This window comes from Hemicordylus capensis, chromosome 4, assembly GCF_027244095.1.
Source record: "Hemicordylus capensis ecotype Gifberg chromosome 4, rHemCap1.1.pri, whole genome shotgun sequence".
Classification (NCBI taxonomy): Eukaryota; Metazoa; Chordata; class Lepidosauria; order Squamata; family Cordylidae; genus Hemicordylus; species Hemicordylus capensis.
In genome coordinates this window covers 103,157,079-103,184,343 of record NC_069660.1, presented here as the reverse complement: position 1 = coordinate 103,184,343, position 27,265 = coordinate 103,157,079, and the positions used below count along the sequence as shown (strand labels likewise).

Sequence of the window (27,265 nt, the reverse complement as noted above, 5' to 3'; positions counted from 1 at the left end):
ATTTCAAACCTACCCAAAACTTAACTCCCTTTCCCTTCAACACACCATAAGTGTCTCTAGACTGGCTCTGGATTCAACATTTGAACTGGACCTCCTCCAGTGGTTTAAATAAATCTCTCTTTGGGAAAACAGATAATTACATTCCTTTCATCAAAGGACAGTTTTTCATGTCATAGCTATGCAAGAGTAAGATTATAATTTGTAAAACTTTAGGAAAAATTCATGAGAAGACCTCCTCTAGGTAATGGAATGGACTCTGCAAGGTCTCAATTAAGATTCAGTCCTTGACCTCTGATCTGGCTTCATATATGAGAGAAAAGGCATGTGGCCATGTTATTTCTGGCTTTTTCCCTTCTGCAGAGTGATTTTTTCTGGATATCAGAAGGTGAAATGGTGAATAACATAAGAAACTGAGAATACAGTCCATTTCAGAGCCAAATGCTTACAAACCTGATGCAAAATTAGGAGCAAGAATTACTGAACTATAAAACAAAAATGTGCTTTATGAACGAACACAATTATTTATCATGTGCTTATTTAAACAAATAGTTTTTATGACTACAAATGTACTTTGTTTGCAGTGCTTGCAACGGAGAGCATTGCACACAGGTGGTCTTCACGAGCAACCCCATCCCCAAGGGGAATATCTTACAATTCTAACATGTAGCGCTCACATTCCTCAAATGCAAACCAGGGCAGAACTTGCTTAGCAAAAGGGACAGTTCACGCTTGCTTCCACAAGACCAACTTAGCACATTTGGAGGAGCCACACACACAAAAATGCAATAGTTCTAATGAGGAATTTGGATTCAATTACAAGTTCCACAGGTTTACTTTATATCCAAGGAGAAGTCTGGTGGTTACGTATGGTGGCTGACGTCCAGGCTAAATTATTCAAGAGTAATGATTAATTGAAATTAATAGGACAAGTTAGTCATGCTTTCAATAGGATGTCAGTCACTGGTTTTCAGAAATTCTGCTTCAGGGAACCCATTCTACATCAGCCTATCTGCTAAGCATCTTCCAAAAAAACTCCAAATATTGCAGAGGTGAATGCTGCTGAGCATTACAGCGTGGGCTCTGAGTTCATGCAGAACACTGGCCAAACTCAGCCTTCATTGTCATCTCATGTGAATTGATAAACACACTTAACACCCAATGTGGCTGCATATTGCTGGGGGGAGTAGGAGTGGACAAGGTGTCTTTCAGGGAAACTCTTCTGCTAGTATTGTCAATGAGTAACTCCTGATAAGCTTTTGAGGAATCCCAGGGCTCCTCCAGACCCAGTTAAAAAATCACTGCTTAAGTAATTTTTAAAAAAAAATTCTGGGTTAATCGCATTTTCAGAACCTTCATTTGTCATATTATTAAGGTCAATGCTTCTGTTAAGAATGGGCCATGTAGTGCAACTTCTTATTTCTGGAAAGCTAGGGTTGCCAAATCCTGGTGCCTAATTTGCATATTATGTAAATTAGCTTGAAAATAATTTTGCATATGCAAATTAGCAGCTGCACTTTCCACATGACTAGAATTTGCTCTGCATATCTACCAACAATAGTTGGGGAAAATATCATTGACCATTTTCCTTTACATATTAACAGCAGCAACGGAACAAAAAAGAAAGCACAACTTTTTAACTAAGGCTGCAATTCTGTACACACTTATTTGAGAGAAGATCTTATTAAAACCAAGGGTGCTTACTTTAAGTAGACATGCATTGAACGTAAAGCCAAGAAAATCCTTAAACATTACAATACAGAGCCTGGTAGGCAGGCAGTGATTTACATCAAAAGCAAACTATCCTCTCAACTGCCAGTCCAGCAGTTGAGCAGAATAGTGATTGCACATTTTGCTCCATAACTCCACTTCTACAAGGGCTAGAGCTTTCATTTTAAAAAATGAAACCGAAATCTGGGCGAATCTGGGTGGGCTAAGCAATCTGGGTGAGATGCTTAAAATCCAGGTGAAACCTGGAATTCCAGGTGGCATGGAAACTCTAGGAACAACGGATGAACAAGCACCAAAGAAAGGACAGAAAATGCAGGGCAACACTAAGGAAACACCACTAGAAATAGCATTAAGCAAAAGGAATGTCTGGATACCAGCAAAATCAATGACAGCATCATAACTCTGATACAAAACAATGCAAAATGTTTTTACCACCAAAGACACATCTTAAATATATATTTAAAAACGTCATGCAAAGAATAACATTTGTGCTTTATTTACCTTTTCAATCAAGTGTTGTGAGCTAACATGATATCAATAATCCTAGTGTGAGCCCTATTTGGCTGTCAACTATGGTCTTGACAGAAGCAAGAAGCACTCTCTACAGCATGTGTAAAATACATTATTTTGCCGCACCATGGAAACTGCCACACAAATAAACCAATTGTAGTATGAAAGTTCAAAACCTGAGCATATTGAGTAACCTGCCTTAAAATATTCAGCCTAATGGCAGAATTAGACGTGATGCATAATGAAGGCCTGCAGCCTAAAAGTGGCAACCCCCCATTTCAGCAGACTTATGTGGCAATCACACTGGGTGTTTTTCCTGCCACATTCCATTTCATCTGAGTGCCACCAATGCCAAGGGAAGGGGGCAGGGAAACCATGTGATTAAATTTGCCTAAACTTTGCCAGGAAAGCAACACTCCTCAGGATGTTTCCTAGGTTGGGCTTCACATCTAGTTCCTACTTATATTGCCTGCAGTTTCCATTTCCTGGAGTGTAAACGCATGTAGAAGATGCTGGACAGACCATTTTTTTAAAGTGTTCATTTTACTGTCAGAAAACACAACAAAAACAAAGGAAGAAATAGTTTCAGGAATTAAACAGTTTTCAAACATAAATTGCCTGTCCTTGACACAACCTAGATCCCCGTCACACACCCCGACTTCCTTCTACTCTGCCCATCTAGACTTCCCATCTTATTATCTTATCAAAATAACTGTATAATGTAGGTTATTATTTCATATAAGTAATCTTTTTGATCCAGTTGATGTCAACCTTTAGATTTAACTTGTATGTCAATAATTTAATGTATCCCAGACCCTTTGTAGCCATTCTTGCTCTGAAACTAGGTAACAAGTATGTTCAATAGAAAGAATTGCTGGGTTTTTTCCTCCCCATGAGCTGCCCCAAACAATAAAACAGATTTACCTTGTTTCTAAATTGGATCTATTTGTTTTTACCTTTACCACTGTCGTTAATAATACCTTCCTTTACAAGAGTCTTAGGAACCATTTGCAAGGGAAGTTGGAAAAGCATTCTCTTTGTGTTCAACTCTGATTTATTTTAATACTTGTTCCTCAAGTCACAGTGAGAAGAGCATGCAGTGAGGCAGAAGCAGCTCTCACACGAGGCAAGGTGAAATGACAGACGCAGGCAGCAAGTGTAGGCATTCCACCCTGCCCCGCCCACCGCTGTGAGTGTCACTCACTTGGCTTGTGCTACCAGCATCACTTGCTGCCACCCCGGTCCTTGTGCCACCCCTCCTCCCTACCAGCTTCTAGGTGCACACTCTGCTCCTGGGAGTGATGCACACTGCTTGCTATTTCAGGCAGCATGAATGCATCCAGTTTCATTGGCCCTTGTCTCTCACCCACGCTATGCTCTCCCTTCAAGCACCGAGCTAGTTCACTTATGGTGCTGGAAAAGTGAGACAACAGGAGAGAGCAGGCTGGTTGCTGGTGCAAGCACAACAGTGCCAGTGGAAGGCCGTCGTATGTGCATCCACCTTTGCCCGTCCCTGCCAATGATGGCGAGAGTACACAAAACTGGATGCATACTGACTATTCTCGCTGCTGCCATGTGGCCCAGCACCAGCAACAAGTTCACTGACTCATGTTGTCTTCCCCGCTCCCAGCACCAAAAGCAGATAGGCTCAGTGCTGGAAGGGAGAGCATGGCAGCAGAGAGTGACAGGGGTCAGTGAAACTGGAGGCAAGCAGTGGCGAGTGCCAGACCAAAGACAGTGTGTACACCCAGAAGAGGGAGTGGCATCAGCACTAGCCTTGGGGGCCATCGAGGAGAAGGTTGGGCTTTGGAGGCCCCATTGTCTGGTCCATCTGCATTTGAATTCAGTTAGGTCCCAGAGACAAGGTCTTCTCACCAGTGGCCTCACAGTTATGAAATTCACTTCCTGGGGCATTCAGACAACCTCTCTTCTCACTTGTAGGAGAGCTCTGAAAACTCTTATGTGATTTATGACTTTCCTCTGTCATTTTATGTTTTCTATGTGCTACTGATTATTTAACTATTGTATTTGTAGATGGATTTTTATTGTTTCAATGTCTTTGGAATGCTACTTTGGTGCAGAAAAGCAGGGTAAAATGAACTGCTGCCATGTACAGTGCTGCACATGGAATATATAAAAACCTATTCCATTTGCTGCTTCAGGAAACCTTTTAAAAACCTCTCTTTTGTGCTAACATTCCTATTATTTTCAAAAGTGATAGTGTTTGTGATTTATATGCAGTAAATGTGTGATTCAGGCCAGTACATAAAGAGAATAACTGTTATGGTATATATTTAAGCCTGCCAGTCAGACCAAGTGTACTTTCATGAATAGCAACTAATATATTATTTTATGCACTCTTACAAATAATAAATGATGAGGTCATTTCAGTTGTCTCATTGCATCATATAATGTATGCTTATCCTGCTCAACTCAAATAAAAATGCAGTTTTCTGGAGCCACGTGATTATGTGAAAAGTGCTGATTTAATTAAAATCCAGGCTAATTTCTAACCCACACAATTGCAAAGCAAAGCTGGAACATACAACACAAGTCTGCCCTGGAGGCTGAGAAGTAAATGGCAAATTACAAAGAGCTTTTAAAAGCCACATGATTTTAAAGCTGATCTCATTATTTTGGATAGCCGACAATTTTACATAAGGTTTGTCAGCACTAAGGCTAATCACACACTACTTCTAAGCATCCTACATTAAGTTTAGAGTACAATTGTTTGCAGCAAAAAAAAAAGCCTTCTGTAGAAAAAGGCCTATGACAGTAATTTTCTCTCTCTCGGGCAATTAGTGTGGGAGGTTGAAGCAAGATACCCAAAGGAAAAGTGGTTACTATGATACCCTACAATATTATGAGCGAGCCAGGTCTGTGAAAATGTATATCTTTTTTAAACAGATAAAAGATGCTTAGTGTATATAAGGGAAATATTTAAATGTATCAGAAAATATTCACCATTGCCCTGATCAAACAAGGATGAATGCCACATAGAATCAGACTTCTAAGCTTGAATCCCATTGTTAAATTAAGTCATATTCTACAAATGAAAAAGAATCTACTTCCAGCACCTAGAGCTGTATATTACTAGTTTTTATAGACAAGGGCATAATGTATTTTATGCTAGAGCCAAAGTGGGCTCATTGTGAGAGAGTTGGCTTGCTCTTAAAGCATGGATCTATTTGGTCCTTTGCTTTCCTCAGGTGCTTGAGAAACTATTTGAGGGAAGTACAATCTTGTGAAAAATTTTCAACATCTAATAATTGCCATTTCTGGATCAATGTACCTCCCAAGGACCTGTCATGAATAGTAGGCTGTCACCAGGGAAGTCGACACCAAGTGGAATTATCCCTTGGGTAGCTGTGTCTGAAAAGAGTCCCCTTTCTAAGTGAATATTCCAGGACACTGTAGGAGGATGTTCCCAGTCTCTCTACCAGGTGGGCCTAGTGTGACTTCACACAGGCTGTAGTGAGAGAGCAATCTGAAGAAGGCTTTATTTTTACTTGAATGGTTTTTGACTGCTGCTTAATTTGTTGGCTCCTGTTGGTATCTTATCTTATTTTTGCTGGTATGGGCTTTTTTGTTTGGTTTTTTGGTGGGCGTGGGTGTTTTTTTTTCCTTTTGCTATTTCTTGCTAGTTCTATTATTTTATTATCAAAAGGTTATTGTGTAACAGAAATTAGAGATATGCACGAATCAGTTTTTGTGATTTGATTTGAATTTGATATTCTTTTTGTTCAAAGAACTCCCTTGAAATACTCTTTCTGGAGACAATTTTAGATAAATTTTAAATCAATACACAATGGACTTTTCATTATCTATATTCAACAAAATTAAGCTTGTCTCCCTTCTTGAGTTTATCATCAGAGAAGGCACTACAAGAGAAAATCAATCAATATCTTTATTTCAGTCTTTGACCAGCATAAGGTAGAAGGAACTTAGAAGCTATAAAATTAACAGCTATGCCATTAATAACAGTAAGGCCTATGTCTAAAGGCAAATAATAACTATAGAGTTAAAAGGTGCTACCCTAAGTACTATAAAATTGCCCTAAAGCTAAAACCTGTGAAAATCTACAGAGCTATAAAATTAAATCAATGACTATGAGATATAATAAAAACATTATAAATTATAACAAAAGTTTTGAAAGTCTACAAGCTAAAAAGATAAGTTGTAACAAGGGTCAAAACTGATGCAATTTTGAAAAAACAGCTTGGGCAAACATAATTTCAGTTCCTAAGAAAAACTTTAAAGAGGCTGGTAAGAAAGATACTTAAGCTTTGAAACCAAAAGGCACTAGTAAAGTGCCAGTAAGGAAACCAGTAAGATTAAACTGGTTAAATCAGTTTAACCCCTAACCCCTGCTAACTTGGCCAAGAGGCCGCTTTTAACATGGTGATTCTCTTAATTTAGCATGGGGAGAGTAACTGGCCCTATCCACCCCGAGGACAATACCTCTAGTGACTGTTGCTGGTGTCTATCTTACGTTTCTTTTTAGATTGTGAGCCCTTTGGAACATAGGAAACTGCCATATACTGAGTCAGACCATGGTCTATCTAGCTCAGTACTGTCTTCACAGACTGGCAGTGGCTTCTCCAAGGTTGCAGGCAGGAATCTCTCTCAGCCCTGTCCTAGTGTGTAAATCTTTGTAGATATATCATGTACAAACAACCACTTTGTATATAATTGTGCTTTGGCAATGTACTGTACGCTTTGGTAGTTTGTTGGTTCAATAAAAAAATCTTGTCCTATTTAAAAAAAAATCTTGTCCTATCTTGGAGAAGCTAGGGAGGGAACTTGAAACCTTCTGCTCTTCCCAGAGTGGCTTCATCCCCTGAGGGGAATATCTTGCAGTACTCACACATCAAGTCTCCCATTGATATGCAACCAGGGCAGACCCTGCTTAGCTATGGGGACAAGTCATGCTTGCTACTACAAGACCAGCTCTCCTCTCCTCTCCTTTGGGGACAGGAATCCAGCTTATTTATTTATTATTTCTCTGTATACACCTCCCTGAGCCATTTTTGGAAGGGCGGTATGGAAATCAAATTATTATTATTGTTGTTGTTGTTATTCTACCACATAAATCACCATCAGCCAACTACAAAAAACAACTTTACTGGGAACAGCCTATATTTTGCGACAATATGTATAATAACAATATTGATAATAAAATTCAGCCATCCCAGGTCCTTGGGAAGGACTTGATGTCTGAATAAAACAAACCAATCAATAACACCAGTCTGACTGTGTAAACAAGAAATAATAATTAAAAACTGCACATTTTCTAAAGCATATGGTTTCCAGTGCTCTTTTCAAACCCTTGCAGGTTTTAATGAAGTTATCTCAGTGCAGAGAAACTCAAAAGAGGATGTGGCCCATATTGTATGTATGTTCTCCAAACAGTGATCAAAGAGGAGAGCTGCATTAGCGCTCTGATCAGAAAAGGAGGTAGTCTGTCCTTGGATAAAAGGGGAAAGTAGCAACATCTGCCATTTTGATGAGTCTGAAATAGACTTGGAAGCACTGATCAAGTAATTGGTGAAATTAACCTTTCAATTCACTAATCACAGATCAGTTACTTGTAAGCTGATGACATTGTTCTAAATAACTAATCTTGCAATGCATTTAGTGTGATCTTCCAAATAACAATTTGCGTTAGCTATTTAATCAAAATAAACTTATCCTCAATAGATTTTGTAAAAAAAAGCATTCCCTCTCTTGATATCAATATACTTATTGATTTATTAACTCTATCAAGACCATTAAAAGACCAAGATAAATGTTTAAAACCAGCTGTGGTTATTATAAATGCTATAATGTACAATATGTATTCCAAGGATTCTAAAGCTATGTTGAAAATGTAAATTGAGAACACCCTTTGAAGTGAAAGGCATGTCCCTGACACATTAAATCAGGCAGCATGATTAAGAAATGCTTTAAAAATTGCGTCATGCCAATTCACCCTGACCTTTACTAAAAACGCTCAGATCTCCAATATGAGCTGGATGCTATGTCAAAGCAATTTACCAGACATCTTATTAGCTTTGTCAGGGGGTCTCTCTCTTTAATTTGTTGAAATTGTTTGTGAAGGTGTTTTGTGCACCCTTTGAAGACAATGTATGCAGATGAACTTTCTAATTCACTTCCTCTTTGAACTGGGGAGCCATCAGTTTGTCAGAAACAATAGATTCTGCCAACTGTCTCTTGTGGCACTCAAAGAAAAACACAGGTGTTCCTTCTGGCCCGCAGGAGGAGGAAATACCATACTGATTAAAATTTGGGACACACTAGCCAAGGCAGACCTGTACCTTCCCCCTTCCCCACCATCATCTAAGCAAATGAATGGATGTGTGGTACATAGCTTGCAACTGTCTGGTTTCCAGGATCACATATATAACTGGAAAAAGAGCACCCACAGAGGAAGAAAGAAATCTGCTCTATCCTACAACATCACATGGGATAGCCTAGAAAAATAATAACCAAATTGCTCCATGTCCACATTCTTTTTCCTATATGAATTTATTTTTAATACCCTGAAAAATTCAATGGAATGTAGAGCCAAGCAACAAGGTGTGACATCCTAACCCCTTCAAAGTCTTGCTATCAACTTCTCTGGAATCAGAATGTCATATCCAGTGTTAGGCTGTTGCATATTCTTTTTCTGATGATCAGTGCAATTTTTCCTGTATGTGTACGTACACACACACTCCCCCTTTATCCCAGCATTGCCTCATTTCTTCACATCAAGGCTGAAACACACCCTTAAGCATGTAACAGTGAACACACCCATGGCTCATAAAAACACTTTCCAACTTTTTTCTTCTTCCCTTAATTATGAATCATCTGTGTCAATGTAAATCACAAGCACTGCCATTTACTACCAGGTACTACTAATGGAGTTTTGCCTGCTTACGTGACTCTCTTTCATCCAGAAATGACTGTGGGACAGCTGAGACAATCCTTCATCCACTTACCCCCACCCCCATAAGCAATATGGCTGTGCATGCTGTGAGCATATCTAGTACAGGTTGAAAATCCTTTATCTGGACTCCCGAAATCCAGAAAGCTCCAAAATCCAGACACAATGTCGAGAAAAAATAAATGTAAATTTTAAAAAAACAAGCCCCACTTGTATTTTCCACTTATATTCTCGGCCTGTAGCTTCAACCACTCACAAAGCCCCCAAACCAATTCCAGTCCCAACTCAGCAGCTAACAGTGGCAAAGCAGCAAAAAGCCTCCAAACTAAGCAGCACCCACAACTCACAGAGAGGCAAAGCAGCACCCGCGGCTCCATCTGCAATGGCAGTTGCCCGGCCTCTCCTCAGCCTCAGCTCCCCTTCCCACATGGATAGGCACTTTGCTGGCAGCATTTAAGGGCACTTGCAGGCAGGGCAGGGGCCAGGGAGGCAAAGCAGCACCCGGGGCTCCATCTGCAATGGCGCTCTGAACGGGGGAAGAGCCCTCCTTCAGGGCGGAGCCAAGCCAGTTTTGTGAATAGGATTACATTGCCACTCACATGCTTCTCAAGCCAGTCTGCAGGAGGGGAAGGAGGGGAAGCGAGAAGGAGCTTGGCTGGAAGGCGGGAAGGAACTTCAGGAGTTGTTGGAGGGGAAAAAACAAGTAACCTTTCATGCCCAAGATATCTCATTTATGAACATATTCCAAAATCCGGAAGAATCTGAAATCCGGAACACCTCTGGTCCCAAGCAGTCCAGATAAAGGATTCTCGACCCATATGTGTAAAGGAGTGATTCAGACAACACCTCCTCCCCATTTGATTAGGGAAAAGTGCCCTGGCAGGGGGTAGGACATGAGCACTCACCAAGTGTGCACAGCCTTATCATATGTGATGGGTCAGGTAGCCCTGAGAAATAGAACTTTGTAACTTAACTGGCCCCAGACCATTTTATCATCAACACAGGCAGGCAGTCAACAAGGCTCCTATGACCCAATCAAGGCTCATGATTAGAGAATCACCGTTGTAGCACCTTCACTGTCTAATCTCCAGGAGGATCGGGATGGGTCAATTCAGATGCTCAAAAGAAACACAATATCAGTCATGCATCTGAATGTCTCTTTTTTGTTTTAACATAAGAAATGCCTACTCAGAGCTCACAGTAGTAAAACATGTAACCCTGAGACATCAGCTTGAAAAGATGAGCCCATCTTTTCAATGGAGTGAGCCAATCATATCATTATTTTCCCTGGGCATGTCATTTCTATGAAAAAGAGGAGTGTCCTTGAAGAAAGGAGATCTGCCCAATATTTGTCTGCCCCCAGACACAAACCACCTTGCAGACCTGGCCCTCTTCAAGCCAGTGGCCAGGTCTATCAATTCCCAGAAGCCAGGGCTACCAGTCCAAGAAAGAAAGCAGGCAGGATAGACCTGATCTCCATCACTCTATCACCAGGTCTGCCATTCAAGAAGTCAGGTCTACCAAGAGCATATTCAGTCTCTACATCTACATTTGTGGTCTTTTCACCAACCCTCATCCATCTATGCACACACCAGTGGTGGCAATAACAGGGCCAGTCTGCATGGTGGGAGTGAGGAAAAGAATGACTTCTTCCAGATTTGTTCACTTCCTGCACATCTCATCTGTGTAAGTGATGAGACCACCTTCTAATAGACACAATATAAATAATGAAGTAACAACAGTGAACCACCTTAGATGTTCCTCTACAGTCACTACAAAACCAAGTACCTCACTCTTGAACAGGTCACAAGGTATAGTAGCATATATAATTTTTTCCCCGACAGGGGCAGATCTTTCATAAGGCTAGGTGAGGCGGTTGCCTCAGGCAGTGGATTATGCCAGTGAGACAGCAATATGCCCTTCTGGCCACTACTTTTAAAAATTGAAAGATGGAGAGAGGATGCATGTAAGGAGTGCAACTTTTGGCACAATGCTCCAGATGCATAGCAGTCTTGAGGCACCACTGCCCCCAAGAAGAAAGCAGGAGTAAATTAATACTTCTTATCTTGAAACATATCTTAAGGAATACATGCCTTGACTTGTTTCTTGCCCTTTGATAATTGAGTGAAGGGTAAAGCAAGTTAATGGCTTCAGTTCACCAAGTCACAGGTTGCGCAAATGCACATTTCTCTTTCTCGCCTTCTCTGGAAAAGAAAGTTTCCACATACATGCCAGCTAGTACAGAAGCAAAAGAGCTGAGTTCAGCATTTTTCTGTGAAAACTGCATCCCAAAAATCAGAGACCAAGCTGCATGTTGGGCCCACCAGTGTTTCCTTTATATCAGAGCCAAGTAACGTTGATAACTGTTCTCTGATAACTGCTCCATTTCTCCAGAGGTGTAAATCACTACGAGCTATCTTATTAAAACCATTTGAAAGAAAGCAAGTGCTTTGGAAACCAAACATCTATGCAATATCAAGTGCCTTGCAACTATTGGTGAATGAAAATTCCTCTCTTTTACTGGTTTTAATTTATAGCCACCTTATGAAGCCTATCTAGCCTTAAATCAATGTATTATTCCACTATAAATTATCCAAAAAACTACTGCATCTCTATCACAAAATAAAGCCTATTGCAATGCATTAAAGCTATCTGAAATACAGATTTAAATGTCCCTTGTCTAGATAGAAACCTGGTTTACATCAAACCATTTTACAGTTTACAACGAACCATATTGCAGGTCCTGTTAGGGTCTAAATCTACAAACATCTAGGAAGGCTACTCAGGCTGTGAAGCCAATTCTAAACACAGCAATAAAGTATATTACAGGTCCTGCAAAACTGTATATTAGCTGATCTCTTCATAGATGAACTGGTCTTGTGGTAGCAAGCATGACTTGTCCCCTTAGCTAAGCAGGGTCTGCCCTGGTTGCATATGAATGGGAGACATGATGTGTGAACACTAAGATATTCCTCTTAGGGGATGGAGCCACTCTGGGAAAAGCTTCTAGGTTCCAAGTTACCTCCCTGGCATCTCCAAGATATGACTGAGAGAGATTTCTGCCTGCAAACTTAGAGAAGCCACTGCCAGTCTGTGTAGACAATACTGAGCAAGGTGGACCTATGGTCTGACTCAGTATATGGCAGCTTCCTAGATCACTTACTAACAAAAATTAAAAATGAATTGACAGTCACACACACACAGAGAATTTTTGTCTTCCTTAGTCCAGAACAACCAATGAGGTGAAAAGAGAGCCACATGACAATTGAAGACTGGGAGAAAATGCCACATCAATGTCAGACACTAACAATTAAACTTTTACAAGGCAGAAAATATACCTGCCAGCATTTGTGTAGGCAGACACCTGCCATTTGTGCCAACACATCTCACTTTCATTTCTCAGCAGATCTGCTCTGGGTGGCGGCAAGCCAAGTGTTCAGTTCTCCATCCGACCTTTTAATTAAAAGGCACCAACAGCTAATCTCTACCGGCAATCACTGTACGTACTAGCACTCAGTGGGAAAGTTGCAGCACAACCCCCTTAGGAGCTTCCTGGTTCCAGGCACTCCAAACCCCACAAAACAAACACCAGATTTGAGAGGAAAGAGGACTGGCAAAAATGGACATGGAAATAAATGTTTACGGACACCAACAGGAATTTAAAAGCATCTGAGACACACGACTGAGTTTCTCCCTAGGCGTAGAGTTGAGATGCTTTGTGGACCTGGGAAATCTGGGCTGAGGTCCCAACTCAGCCTTGAACTCACTGGGTGGCCTTAGGTTAAGGCACTAAATCACTAAATCACAGGATAGAAAATGAAAATAATAATAATCAGTGTGTGATTAAATAAACAAACATGATAAAAGATTATTTAGCACTTGCATGATAATCAATTTTAAAAAGTTTCTTAGAAGTTCTGTTGAAGATAACAACGCTGTATATATGCTAATTCCAGGTGAGCAAAACATGCAGAGGCACTTCAGACTCAAGAGTTATGGCTTGTGTGAGCTATAATGGACTACTAATGGGTTGTGCAGTGTTCATCACTATCTGTGGCCTGTCTCAATTAGTACTCTATTGCAAGACTTTACAACATGAAAGCAACATCTTCATACCATGTATCAGATGTTTAGTGGAGACAATTGTTCACAATATCCCTCACTGTTGCCATATGTTCAGCAATCTATCCCAGTAGACTGCTCATTTTGATGTGGGGTAGTGGTAGAGGGTGGATGCTAGCACTTTCCCGATTGCTACCAAGGGCAGCTCCACTGGGCACAGACAAGTAGTTTGCATCACCCCCTTCCCAAACACACACACAGACTTCCGTTTCAGTGGGACACTGAATATGTGGGACACTGCTTGCCCACCCATAAATGCATCTTGCCCCTTCTGTGCCCCCTCTCATTTTTTGTCTAGTGCTAGTAGATTGCTACGACTGAATCTGACAGGCATAGAAGTTCCTCCTTGACAACTTTTGCACTTCAGGGAAGATACTGGTGTCTAAGTGTCAGTGAGCACAGTTGCATTTTTATATATTCATCAGCATTGGGAGTTTTAAAATATTAGGGGTAGTGGTAGAGGGTGGATGCTGGCGCTTTCCCGATTGCTACCAAGGGCAGCTCCACTGGGCACAGACAAGTAGTTTGCATCACCCCCTTCCCAAACACACACACAGACTTCCGTTTCAGTGGGACACTGAATATGTGGGACACTGCTTGCCCACCCATAAATGCATCTTGCCCCTTCTGTGCCCCCTCTCATTTTTTGTCTAGTGCTAGTAGATTGCTACGACTGAATCTGACAGGCATAGAAGTTCCTCCTTGACAACTTTTGCACTTCAGGGAAGATACTGGTGTCTAAGTGTCAGTGAGCACAGTTGCATTTTTATATATTCATCAGCATTGGGAGTTTTAAAATATTTTGGAGGGCAAGAATTGATGTTAATCCAAAGAAGTACACAAAGAGCAGGAGATGAACACTGAAAGGCAACCAGATATAAAAGAATATGAAAAAAATATTAAGAACTGCTACATACGAGTGCAGATACAGACATCTACTTCACCAGCCCCAGCAACCTGACCTGGAATGTGTATATGGTGTCAAGTTCCTAGCAGTGCCAAGCTAGTATAGAAAGTTACTATACTGTAGTGGTTAAAAGGCTCTTGGTCAAATATCACCTCGAATCTTCATAGAAGGTGCAAGATAAAAAGCATCAGCAACCTGCATGCTCTCCTCCCCTGCTCCCAGGTCATGTAGAAATAGAGAAGGTGTACTTTCTCCAGTTCAGGGGACAGAACTCTCAACTCCCATCTTCAATAAGACCCAGAATCAATGCAAGAGGCAACTCAGGCTACTCACACTTCTTTTCTCACCACTTCTACGGAATATACAAAGTGGCCTTACATGGCTTCAGACAAGCCACTATACTGAGCTCTGCATCTGAAATACAGGTATAATGCTGGCCTACCTTACTGAGTTATTGTAATGTTACTACTTTAATGCTAGTGAAGAGGGAAAATATTAGGTACTAGCTGTGCAGCGCGCAGAGCATCTGCACCTCTAGTTCTCCCCTGCCCAACCACTGCCGCTGCTGTCATTTTTTCTCCTCGCCTGCTGGCCGCTCACCGCTGCCATTTTCTCCCTGCCTGCCCTTCTCCCCGCTTGCCCACCAGTCCAGCGCTGCCACTTTCCTCTTCCCCTGCCAGCAACTCACTCGTGCACTCTCAGCGGGAGCTGCCATGCACGGTGACGGGTATGCCTAAGAACAAAATATATATAGATTATTACAATGCTACAGTGAGCTGATTCCTGTGTTAGGTTTTGTTAAGTGTAAGAACAGCTGTCAGAGTCAGCTACATGTCTGCCTCCTCTACTTTCCCTCTCTCTGAAACAGGCATAGATCTTACTGAATGAACTTTTATTTCTTGCCTGCTGTCAGGAAGAGGTAGTAGCAGAAGCAGTCACCTTAAGTGGAGCAGCGGGCTGCTGCTTGACTAACAAGCAGAAGGTTGCCAGTTTGAATCCCCACTGGTACTATATCAGGCAGCAGCAATATAAGAAGATGCTGAAAGGTATCATCTCGGGAGGACGCAATGATAAACCCCTCCTGTATTCTACCAAAGAAAACCACAGGGCTCTTTGGGCACCAGGAGTCAAAATTGACTTGACAGCACATTTTACCTAGTAGCAGAAGCATAACAAGAAGAGGGCAGCATTCACCAGGAAGGCAACCGTCACCCATGGACTGGATCTGACAGTGAGAAACAAGTTGATTCCCTCACATCTTTATAGCTGTAAAGTCTTGACACAAATAATTATGAAGTTGTGCTCAATGCCAAATATAATTATTGCTGAATTAGTCTTCTATAATCTCTTTGGGATAAAATATTTGTACTGTTCACTGAGAATGTTACAGTTGTGTAAAACTCTATGACAAATATATACCCCATTTACCAACAAAGCTTTTGAAACTGGATTTTTAATATCACAGCTGCAAAAAACAATGTGATTTAGGCTACAATAAACACACACACATACAGTTGCTAAGTCACGAGAAGTAACAGTTCCACCTTTTTCCACACTGACTAGTGACCTCATCTAGACTACTGCATTCAGCTCTGGGCACTGAACTTTAAGATGTAGGCAGATTATAATAGGTTCAGAAACAGTAACAAAACTTGTGTCAGGGGCTGCCTGGGCTTAGGCTACATACCAGTCCCATGTTGCAGAGCAGACTGCTGAACTGCGACAGCTACATAGAGCCCTCAAACCCTAGAGTGACTTGGCCCAGCCACTGGATCCTTCCAAAACAGCAAGGGAGCAAGTATCAAGGCCTTCCTAGAATTAGTGCATAGTGCTTTGCAATCTCCATCTGTCTTCTCCACATCAATCCCTGGCTTTGGCTTCGATTCTCAGCTTGTTTCCTGAACTTGGCTCCTCTGCTCAGCTTTGCCTTCACTTCTCAGCTTGCTTTCTGATCCTGGTTTCCGGCTTTCTGCTCAGCTTTAACATCTGGAGTTGGCTTTGATTTTTGCCCTGTTTCCTGATCCTGGCGAGTCTGCTTGTTCCTCCTAGTCTCCACTTCAGACTCTACATTCTCCAGTGGTGGCTTATTACCCAGCTATGTCAGGGGTCTGGAAGACAAGCCTCAAAGAGAGGCTGAAGGAATGGAATATATTTAGCCCAAAGAGAGAAGACTGAGGGCGAACCCAATAATAAGTGAAGACACATAGAAGAGGACAAGGCTGGTTCTCTGCTGTCTCAGCGGGTAGAACTAAAGGTAATGAGATTAAGTCACAGGAAGGTAGATCTCAGATGATCCTTAGAAGAAATTTCTCAGTGGTATCAACAGTTCAACAACGGAACCAATTACGCAGGGGGTGTGGGCTTTCCCTTGAGGTTTTCAATCATAAACTAGATACTCCAGCTCTGGATTTTTTTCACCAAGCAGAGGTGAGAAAATGTGGACTACAGGGCCCACAAAGCCCCTTCTATGATTCTAGACAGTCAAAAACCTATTTAATATGCAGTCTCACTATTCTGGAAGCAATAGTGGGTGAGGTGGTGGTGGTTAGCTCTCTGGATGACTTGTAGGAGATAGAGCCAACTTCATCATGAGGTGAACTGAGGTGGTTGCCTCTGGCAGTGGATTTAGGGGCCAATGGTTGGCTATCACTACTCACCTACCCACTGCCTAGCTCAGCAGCATGGTCTAAGACACCAACCTGCACCACCTGTCTATGCACCACAACTGTTGCAAAAAAGGAAAGTAGTGGTCTAGAGCACCTAGCCCTAGTGCGGGTGATCTGATGCACCCAGGCAGCAGATGCAAAGAGCTGTTCTTCCTTCTCCTTGGCTGGATTTGAAAAGATGGAGGACAACAGAGTACCACCACACATAACTAGATAAGAGGGCAGTGGTGTATTTTGCACCCTGCTTCAAGAAACCAAATATTTTTGGCAATCCCTGTTGGTAGATCAGCAAGGCTTCCCAACCCCCAGTTATCAGCAGCAGCAGCAACTAAAAGGCTTCTTATGGGTCAGTTGGCCTGCTGAAATGAATAAATGGTGGCAGGCGGGGGACAAAATCAGACTTTTGTGTGAAAGGAGTGTGAATCCAGTTCTGGTACTGAGAAGCTAAGTTGAGCATATGCTCAGAGGGACCTTGAGTTCTAAGTGTACAGTATGTCTGCCCGCCTTGAGCCCTATTTTGTACCTGGTTCAAACTGGCAGACATTGGAGTCCTGGGAAAAGAATTATGTAGGTCTCATAAGCCTGAAGTCTATACTCCCCTGTAGTTGGGTTAGCAAGCTTCTCTCTGATGCAAGAGACAATTCAAATTGGAGGAAATGAAAGAAGGCAACCCCTGTTGGTAGATCAGCAAGAGTTATCTGTAGTACCTCAACTGTCTGGAGGTCCCTGGGAGTGATCCCTTAGGTTATTAGAATCCCAATAACTTAACTTCCATTCAAGCATGTGTAGTCATAAGCTGTGTTTGAGGGGAAAGTCCCTGCGCCACTGATAACTATCTGCTAAAAATGCAACATGATTTGCATTAGATTTGCTATTTGACAAAAGGGAATCATGGTCTCGGCCATGCACAATAGTCCTTTAAGAAAATCACATGGTTTTACAAGCAGCAACTGAAAGTTAAATATAAGTGTACCTTTCATGCTGGTATTTGACATTTTAAAAAATCCAGCAGTTTTAAATCATCTGGACCTGGCAGGATGTACTTAGATGCACAGGTGTTCAGCACTATGCTGACCTTATTGTCAGGGTACACATTTACCATAAATCATGGGTATCTTGTAAAATCAGTTACAAGGGCAGGACATTGTAGATCTGAACTTACAAAAGAAAAGAAGAGACCCTTACACCTGGCATGGTTAAAGTCAGAATCAAATGCATAAAGACAACATTCCTCAACCTCCATTCATCCTTCTGATTTATTCTCGTCACTGAAGAAAAAGCCCCTCTCTCTTCATGAATCCCATGAAAAAGGATTGAACCCTATGTCTAATACAGATTTATACTTTATAGTCTCTGAAGTCTGGGAATGTTCATGACAGGAACTCTTATGGGTTTAGAGTTCAGGTACTATTTTAATGAGCAGCGTACTATTATTTTTCATCTGTGTGGGGGATGAGTTTTGTTCTGGGTGGCAGTATCAAGACAGTGTGTGAGCACGTGCATTCAGAGTGGCACCTTCATGATTCAACCCGAATGGGATCTAAAATTAAGTGAGTGGACATCATAAAATGTGTGAGTGCGCACACATGCGCATTTCTTAGAGGGAACACTGGTCATGAGGCAAGTTTGAAATCTAAAACCAATGCTTGCAGCACACTGGGTAGTTTGGAACAGCATCTGCAATGGGATGCTGCCACAGCAGCAGTCCAAGTGGCAGTAAATATTCATTATTTACTTTCTGGATCAGCATAACATACGTACCCCTTAACTGGCACAAGCAAGGCTTTGCTGGCTGTAATCCACAACTCATTCATGCACAAACAAGATTTGAAAACAGGCCAATAGTCTGACTTGCTGCATATCCTCTGAAATTAGAGTGGGCCCTGGATGAGCAATACTGTCATATCATCATATCCCTTAATCTTTCCTTGGTTCCTAGAGGGTAAAGGCTCCAAGGAGAGCTACCTTGCCAAAAACTGACTACCTTGCCAAAAACTGACTAGAGATACTGACTAGGTATCTCTCTGAGTGTGAAAAATCGGGGGGGGGGGGGCATACCAACACATAGACATAATACAGAGAGAAAGACAGAAAGATTTAATGAAAACCAAAATACTTTACTTTTTCAGTTTTAACTATTCTAAGTTGCATTGTCAACATAATTTTTAAGTTTGGAGGAAAAGGGAGAGGAAATAATGAAACACTGAAAGAAAAATATACAAGAGATTTACAAATGGAAAAAAGCAACCAAGAAATGTTGCTCCCATGAGGAATGCAAAGTGAAATCTGGAAATCTGATTCAGGAGAGGATTACAAAACCAGCTCCATACATTGCCTTACAATAACAGTCTATACCTGTTTGAAAAAAGTCCTCTGGGAATTCTGTCCTATCCTAATGAGAAAGAGATGGGAAAGCAGGCTGAATTTTTTTTTATCATTAATCCAAACTCTTAATTTAGAGTGAATTCAAAAGTAATAGAATACTAATACATTTATCAGAACCAACTTTAAATATCACAAATGGTGAACAAGCTTTTATGTTCTCCATAACTCTTCTTCAGGCTGTATGTTAAGCCTGAAGGGGGATGGTGGGGGAGAGAGAGATGGACGTGATGTTTAATTTGAAGTCCCAAAGTATGAAATTTGTAAAAGATAAAATATAGCCATTTCTCAGATCTGTCTCCAGCACTAAGTGAAATGCTGAAGACAAACACCTGCAGGACAGAGAGCATAAAGTAAAAAAGAAAGATGTTCATCTTTATTTTAGAAAGAACTGATAATTAATGTTTAGTAGTAAGGAAAGGATCCAATAGAAGTCAAGTTAGTTACCATTACCCCGTGGTTGTAACCACCTAATGGTGTAGTGGAGAAATGACCTGACAAGCAAGCCAGAGGCTACTGGTTCAAATCCTTGCTGGTGTGTTTCCCAGACTATGGGAAACATCTATATCAGGCAGCAGCGACCCAGGAAGATGCTGAAAGGCATCATCTCATACTGCACAGGAGGAGGCAATGGTAAATCCCTCCTGTATTCTACCAAAGACAACCACAGGGCTCTGTGGTCACCAAGAGTTGACACCGACTCGACGGCACACTTTACCTTTACCTTACCCATTGGTTAGAAGGCATGCAATCCCCACTACACACCCCAAAAAGTTATGTCCCATCTTCAGGTGGTAGCAGATTATCTTTCTACAGTTTTAAGATCTCTCTCACAGACTGCTGAATTCAATATTTTCCAAAATGTACAGAAATCGTATATAGCCATGTTGATCCATTAAAAAAATCCAAGAGCCACAACAGGGTTCAGGATCCACTAAAATGTCAAAAACAAGCATCTGAGCTCTCCAAAGTAGAAATATTTGTTGTTTGTTTTTATTGCACATTTTGCATACAGTAGGAGCCCCGTATTCACGGACTCACTATTTGCGGTTTCACATATCCGCGGTCGGGTAATTGACACCTGACCTCAGCATACACAAATGAAATCCAGCAAAAAGGGGTTAACTCCCATATCCGCAGGTCAGAGACAGTTAAAAAAAAAAAAGACCACAGAGGTCATTTCCAGCCACCATTTTGGGAATTGTTGCCATTTTGTGGATTGTTTACTTGGGGGGGGGACAAAAAATTGGGGGGGGGAGATTAAAAACTGGACTATATTTTACTTTGGGGAGGGAGGGCATTGCTAGATCTCCAGAGGTCCACAGAGCACAGTAGATCACTTTATTTTGCCCTTTAAACTCTGTGTATGTGTTTTTTTTTAAAAACTAATTTTCAGGGCTCCAGGAACCTAACACCCACAATCCCATTGCCCCAATAACCCAGTATTCATGGTTTCCATATCCATGGTAGTGGCGGAAAATGGAACCCACACAAATACTAAGGTTCTCCTGTACTGCCATTCTGCAGTAGCACTCAAGATGTTACATATTACAAACCATGTATAATATATTCAACAGAATGCATTAATGCATAATACACTATAATAAGATATGAAATATTGTATAATATTTGGAAATAATTCTAAATATTTCATTGGACTAAGCTTTCTGTTCAAAAGTTGTGAGGGAAAGCAATGTTCAGCTTCATAATAAACCAAAAAGAAATTTCATTTTATATTAATACAGAATCTTAAGAAATGTATCTCATGTTCCACAAAAAATCATCATAGTACATTCATAAAGGCAGAATTAAACGTACATTAAGTAGTGTGTGTTAGAGAAATCACAGATAGCCCTTGTTACTCACAAGGGTTTCGTTCACGCCTTTTTAAAATTGTAAACCGCCCTGAGCCATTTTAGAAGGGCAGTATATAAAACAAACAAACAAACATAGACACCAATATGGAAACTGAATAACAGAACCTTGAGTAAATGGGAATTTGGAGATTAGGTTCCTTGACCTTAAAAAAGGTCCACTAAAAGGGGGGGGGGAATAAAAGAAATAAAGGGAATAAAGAATAGTACCTTGCTCTCCAGGCCTCCAGCTCCCAAGAAAGCCCCCCAACGTCACAAAATGGCTCCGTGCTGCAAAATGGTGGTCAGAAATTACATCAGAAGTCATTTCCGGCCACCCAGAAATGAACTGTGGATAGGCATATATTTTCTATTTTTAAACCGCAGATAAAGACACTGGGTTCCTATTGATTAAGAGCAGGAGAGAGGGCATGCTCTCAACTCCTGCTTGTAAGCTTCCAGTGGCATCTGGTGGGCCGGATGAACAGGCAAGGTTGTTATTATGTTCTTAACTGTAGATAAGCAAAATCACGGATGCCAGGGCTGCAAATAATGAAGGCCACCTGTATTCAGAATATTTTACATTTCTAATCTTCAATGTAAGATGAAAAATCTGTTCTAAACCATTCCACCTCTATAAAAGTCAATCAGCTTACATAAACAGAAATTTTGCCTGCAACCCTTTACACAATTTCCTTCAAAATGTCCCACTCAAGCAAACAGAGACACTCTGGCATAAATGGCTGTAGGCTTGGTTCTGACTTCAAACACACAAACCAATTTTTGGAAGGTTTTTTGTTTTGTTTTTTAATCCAGCATACCAATCTAAGCAATCCTTTTGCTTGTCCTGTAAACAACACCGAGGGCTCATTTCCCATCCCCCCAACTTTGAAAACCTCCTATACTATTACTTTATTTAGACACCTTCTAAAGTGCATTCACCATCTGTTCATAAATCCAGCATAATATACATAATAATGCTGGTAGCTTGTAATGATACTTTAGGCACTTCAAGTGGGCCACAAGTTTGCTGCTCTCCTTTGTCTGCTCCCAAGTGAATTTTCCACTTAACCATAATTTTTCACTTAACTATGGCCTTAACTATCGTTCAGTGCTAAGCAGTGCTGATGCAATTAACACTAACAGGTTTCCTATTAAACAGGATTTTCTAACCAGCTATGAACCCTAATTAACGCTTTATGTTGATGCTTACGTAGACATAGCCGTCCTGACACATCGTAGTGAGGCAGTGGCCTCCGATGGTGTTTTGGAAAAGGCGGTGGTGGCACCCCAGACATCGCTGCCACATTTCACCTCTCTTCATCTTGTCACTGCTAATCTCCCTGCTTTCCATGCCTTCCTGTTGCTCAGTTCCCCTCCCCCTGCATTTTTCAAATAGCACAGAGAAAGGGGAGACTAGTAACTAAGGAGCAGGAGTGAAACTTGCTGCCACTCAAGGTAAGAAGGGGGTTAGATCTGGGGTGTGGGGAAGAAAGAGCAGAGGGAAGGGGCTATGTGTTGAGGGAATGTGGAAAGAGGTCTGGGTTGTGGTGTCAGAAGTTCAGAACCCACCCAGGATCCAACACAGAAGAAATCCTCTCAGAGGCCATTCACATGTCCCAGCCAAGACCCCTAGCACCTTAGACCTGACATGTCCTGAGCAGGCAGAGCTTATAAGAACATAGGAACATAAGAACAGCCCTGCTGGATCAGGCCCAAGGCCCATCTAGTCCAGAATCCTGTTTCACACAGTGGCCCACCAGATGCCACTGGAAGTCTACAGGCAGGAGTTGAGGGCATGCCCTCCCTCCTGCTGTTAATCCACTGCAACTGGTACTCAGAAACATCTTGCCTTTGAAGCTGGAGGTGGCCTTTAGCCCTCTAACTAGTAGCCGATGATAGACCTCTCCTCCATGAAGTTATGCAACAGGAGTTGTCACTCCTCCTGCAGTTATTCCTTGGAGGAGCCCTACTTTCAGGGTTACTCCAGCAAGACTCTTATCAGCTGCTCAAATGGTGGTAGATTTATTTGTATTGGAAAGGATGTGAAGAATATATTTTTATTACTTCAAAACATTTTCTAAGAAAAGAGAAAGCGGTTTAAGAAAAGCAAGACACTTATGTATGTTAAGCATTACACATACATAGCTGTGACTGTCAAAAGTTTGAAATGATCCAGTCATTTGACTAGGGTATTTCTATCATAAACAGTATGACAGCAAGACCATTTAGGAAAAATAGTCTCAGCAACAGTGTGTTCTAGGATTATACAAAGGGATTCAGAATGTGTCTCTGCTCAATTATAAAAAGAATGTGAAGCACTTGCTAATGCAAGCCTTTAACCAGGTATACTAAAATCAACCTGTTGTAGGACTACTGGTGTAAAACAACTGCTTATGGAAGGTCATATTGCAATTTATATTTAATCTAGATATATTTCTCATCCTAACAGCAGATCACAGTGCATCCTAGGTTGTTGGGGTGTGTGTGTGTGTGTGTGTGTTTGTGTGTGTGTGTGTGTTTAATAATTAGAACACCCTCTAAGGGAAATTGAACGAGTATTCTAAAGTTACCACATCACGGCAGCTTCATACATTATTTTCTTCCTAAACAGAGATAAAGCTGTATCTTCACATATGCAAAAATCTCAAGTGTTTATTTTGCATATTTCACATATTGACAGCAAATTGGGCACTTGTATACTTGGGAATATTTTCCTTACCTGAAGGTTATTGTCATGCAGAAACAGTGTTAATATGTGTAGGATAAAAATAGTTACAAGATGCATGACTGCGTGGAGGTCTAAATTTAAGACCCTCACATCCAACTCAATGATTCTGCCCTTTGCACTATCTGAGCTTTACACAGAAGTGTAAACACAGGAAAATACAAGGAACCCCTGCAACAGAAGAGCTGTGACAATCTAACTCAAGAGTACCTTGCATTGGTGCTGGCTGAATATGATACATACACAATTAGGACCACTTTCAGTTTCCATTACAACAATCAATTGCATCTTTCCCAATATAAACAGTAATGAGGGCCTAATCCTCTCTCAGTCACTACTTGTGTATAATTTGCAAAGAAAAACACCTCTTGAAACGTGCATCATTATCAACTATCTCAGATGCCTGTGTTTAGTTCTCTACTAACTTTGCCTAAGTTCAAAATGTACACACAGCAGAGGTGGGCTGCAGGGCCCAACCCATCACCCAGAACCTTCTCAGGTGGCCATTTGCATTGCCTCCTAGTTCTAGGAAGTCTCCCTTATAAAATTTCACCAAACCAAGACACAGGCAAAGGACTCTTCCACCGCCTGCTTCCATTCGAACAACCAGAGGTTCTGGCAGAGTCATTCTCATATGTGCCTTAGGTATTCATTCTTGTGTATGTGTGAAACATGAAAGGACAGGTGGGAGCAAATAAAATGCATCATAAAGGTGCCTGTGCTGATCTTCATACCAAGGAGGAACGAATGCTTTTTAGCTTGACTCACGATTTGAGCCATAGGCAGAGACAATATTTGGATCTTTGGGCTGTCTGTGTCTTTCAATACCATCAACCATGATATCCTTCTGGATCGCCTGAGGGATTTGGGGATAGGAGACACTGTTTTACAGTGGTTCCGCTCCTATGTCTCGGGTAGATTTCAGATGGTGGCGATTAAATTTGAAACAAGGCATTGAAAATATGAACAGCACCCTGCTGTCAGTGTAGGAATGGCTGTGTCACAACACAGGAAGTGTGGAAGCACACTTCAGAGATACATCGTGACACTGCTGCAGGGTCTAATCTGGAAAGCGCGCTGGTGCCTTAAGTTGAGGCTGTGGCCAGGAGAGCTTTTTGCCAGCTGCAATTGATTCGACAACTCCACCCATTTCTTGAGAATGACCTGAAAACTGTGATGTACCAGCTGGTAGCCTCCAGGTTGGACTACTGCAATGCACTCTATGTAGGGCTACCTTTGTATGGAATTTAGAAACTTCAGTTAGTTCAAAATGTGGCAGCCAGATTGGTCTCTGGCTGCCACATTTTCTCAAACAGTTGCACTGGCTGCCAGGGATGTGCAAACAGGTTTGATGCTGAACTGGTTTGGTTCGACTTTTCAGGTTATAACCGAACCAACCCCTGTTCAGTCCAACCCTGGACCAACACACACACACACCCAGGTTCATGAGTGTTTTTTACAAAAATATTTTATTTTTAAACTTTCCCCCCTCCAGGGGAGTTGTCCGAGGTGGCAGTAGTGGTGGTCCATGGTGGTTCCCCGTCCCCCCACCAGCCTCCCTTATTACATGACCCAGGCCACGCAAAGGCCTATTGCACAGGCGCAAACCGCCAATTAATGGAATAAGGGAGGCCGGCAGGGGGAGGGGGAACTTCTCTGGACATCCCCCTCGCCGCCTCTGACAACTCCCCTGGAGGAGGTAAGTTAAAAACAACTCTCAAACTCCCTGGACCAGACCGGGGTGGTGTTGGTCAAGGGGGTGCCAGATTGAGCTGGCCCAGTCCGGTTTGGGTCCAGTTCAGACTCAAACCCAATGGACCAGCTGGTTCCGTGCATACCCCTACTGGCGGCCAATATGTTTCTGGGCAAAGTACAAAGAGCTGCTTATTACCTTTAAAGCCCTGAATGGCTTAGGTTCGGGTTACCTGAGGGAATGTATTTCTCTACAAGATCCCCACTGCTCTTGAGATCACCAGGAGGGGTGCTACTGGTTCATCTGGTGGTGACCTGAGAGAGGACCTTCTCTGTTGTCGCCCCTAGGTTGTGGAACACACACACCCCATAGATATAAGAGGACTGTCTTCCTTGGAGGCCTTCAGGAGAGCCTTAAAGACCCATCTTTTAAACTTGGCTTTAACCATATATAGCTTTAATTGTAATTGTAATCACTTTTAATTGGGTTTTTATTTCAATTGTTTTATATTTTTTATTTTAATGTAACCTGCCCTGAGCCACCTTTGGAAGGGCAGTAAATAAATCAAATAAATAAATACATAAATAAAATAGTACTAGCCCTTCAGCATCTTCCCAGCTCAAAATGTGACCCCTGTTGAAAACAGGTTGTCAGCAAGGGATGTAAAGTGAGAAGCAGCCCTATAGAAATACATTTATAAAGACACTCATATTTATAAAGACACTTACTCTTATAAAGATTTCCTCAGAAAGATCCTTGAAGTACTCAGAGGTGAAAATGTGTACCTGGGTGCAAGTTGCAAGGTTATCTGGTTCATATATTGCTATTTAAATGAAATGCAATCAAGTAATATAAACTAGTCTTGCCAGTTTATGATCATAACATTTGCTTTTGGCATGTACAAGGCCACCCAATCCAATACATAACAAAAGCACTACTTTCTGCAAAGCTGACAAGAGAATATAATAAATGTCAATATAATATAATAAATGTGTCAAAATCTAGACTGTAGGTAAAAAAACCCACCAACATTTCTCATAATTTGCTTTTCTTTCAGATGAAGCACAATTAGCCAGGAGCGGAATACATTTTTGTAGTCTCTCATATCTTTGGTGCTTGAACTGGAAAAAGCAGTTTATTGAAAGTTTGGTGTGAACACAAGATTAAAACAAGATCCTGTGCAATTATGCCAAATGTTTGGCATTACTTTATAAAGATGGAGAAACCAGTGAGTGTTCAAGAAAGTAAACAGTGCCGAACTCCTTCAAATAATTCATTAAAATAAACATCATTCCAAAGTTCCAAACATTGTTCCAGAGTTCTATTTTGGAAACCTCTTTCTTCCCCTTTTTTTTCTCCTCAGCAACCCAATTTTCATGCCTGCAAATGGCATCAGATGATGAAAAGCATTTGTTCCTTTTCAGTGCCTAAGTAAAACCAGCCATGTTAAAACAGGTCAGGTATAACACATACAGCTGTTTGATGGGAAAGAAAAATGTTTTACTGTGCTAAGTTTGAGTGACAAGAGAAAATGTCTACCAGCTTGAGGCTACACTTTCTTTTAATAAAGCATCTTGGTTTTATATAATTAAATAGGCATGTGTTGTTTTTTTCATGAAACTTTTAAAAATCATCTTAGGGCAAAGCAGCAACCATTCAAGTTATGGATGACTGGGACACCTTTCAAGATTCAAGCCACAGTCTTGTCTCTTGGCCCTATTTTTGCATTTTTTATTTCCCCAGAAGAA

General features: G+C 41.4%; 1 protein-coding gene across 17 annotated transcripts in view; it reads right to left on the bottom strand.

Moving 5' to 3' along the window:
- ROR1 (receptor tyrosine kinase like orphan receptor 1) overlaps positions 1 to 27,265 on the bottom strand; it is a 353,019-nt gene that overhangs the window by 228,114 nt on the left and 97,640 nt on the right. For 12 of the 17 annotated variants that reach the window (XM_053243344.1, XM_053243346.1, XM_053243349.1 and 9 more), the window contains one exon: positions 21,328 to 21,387. The exons of 4 other annotated variants lie outside the window; for them this stretch is intronic. In XM_053243344.1, the coding sequence (XP_053099319.1) occupies positions 21,328 to 21,387 (60 nt within the window). Of the gene's footprint in view, positions 1 to 21,327; positions 21,388 to 22,309; positions 22,479 to 27,265 lie in introns of all 17 variants that reach the window. One more of the 17 variants, XM_053243358.1, reaches the window with a different exon arrangement.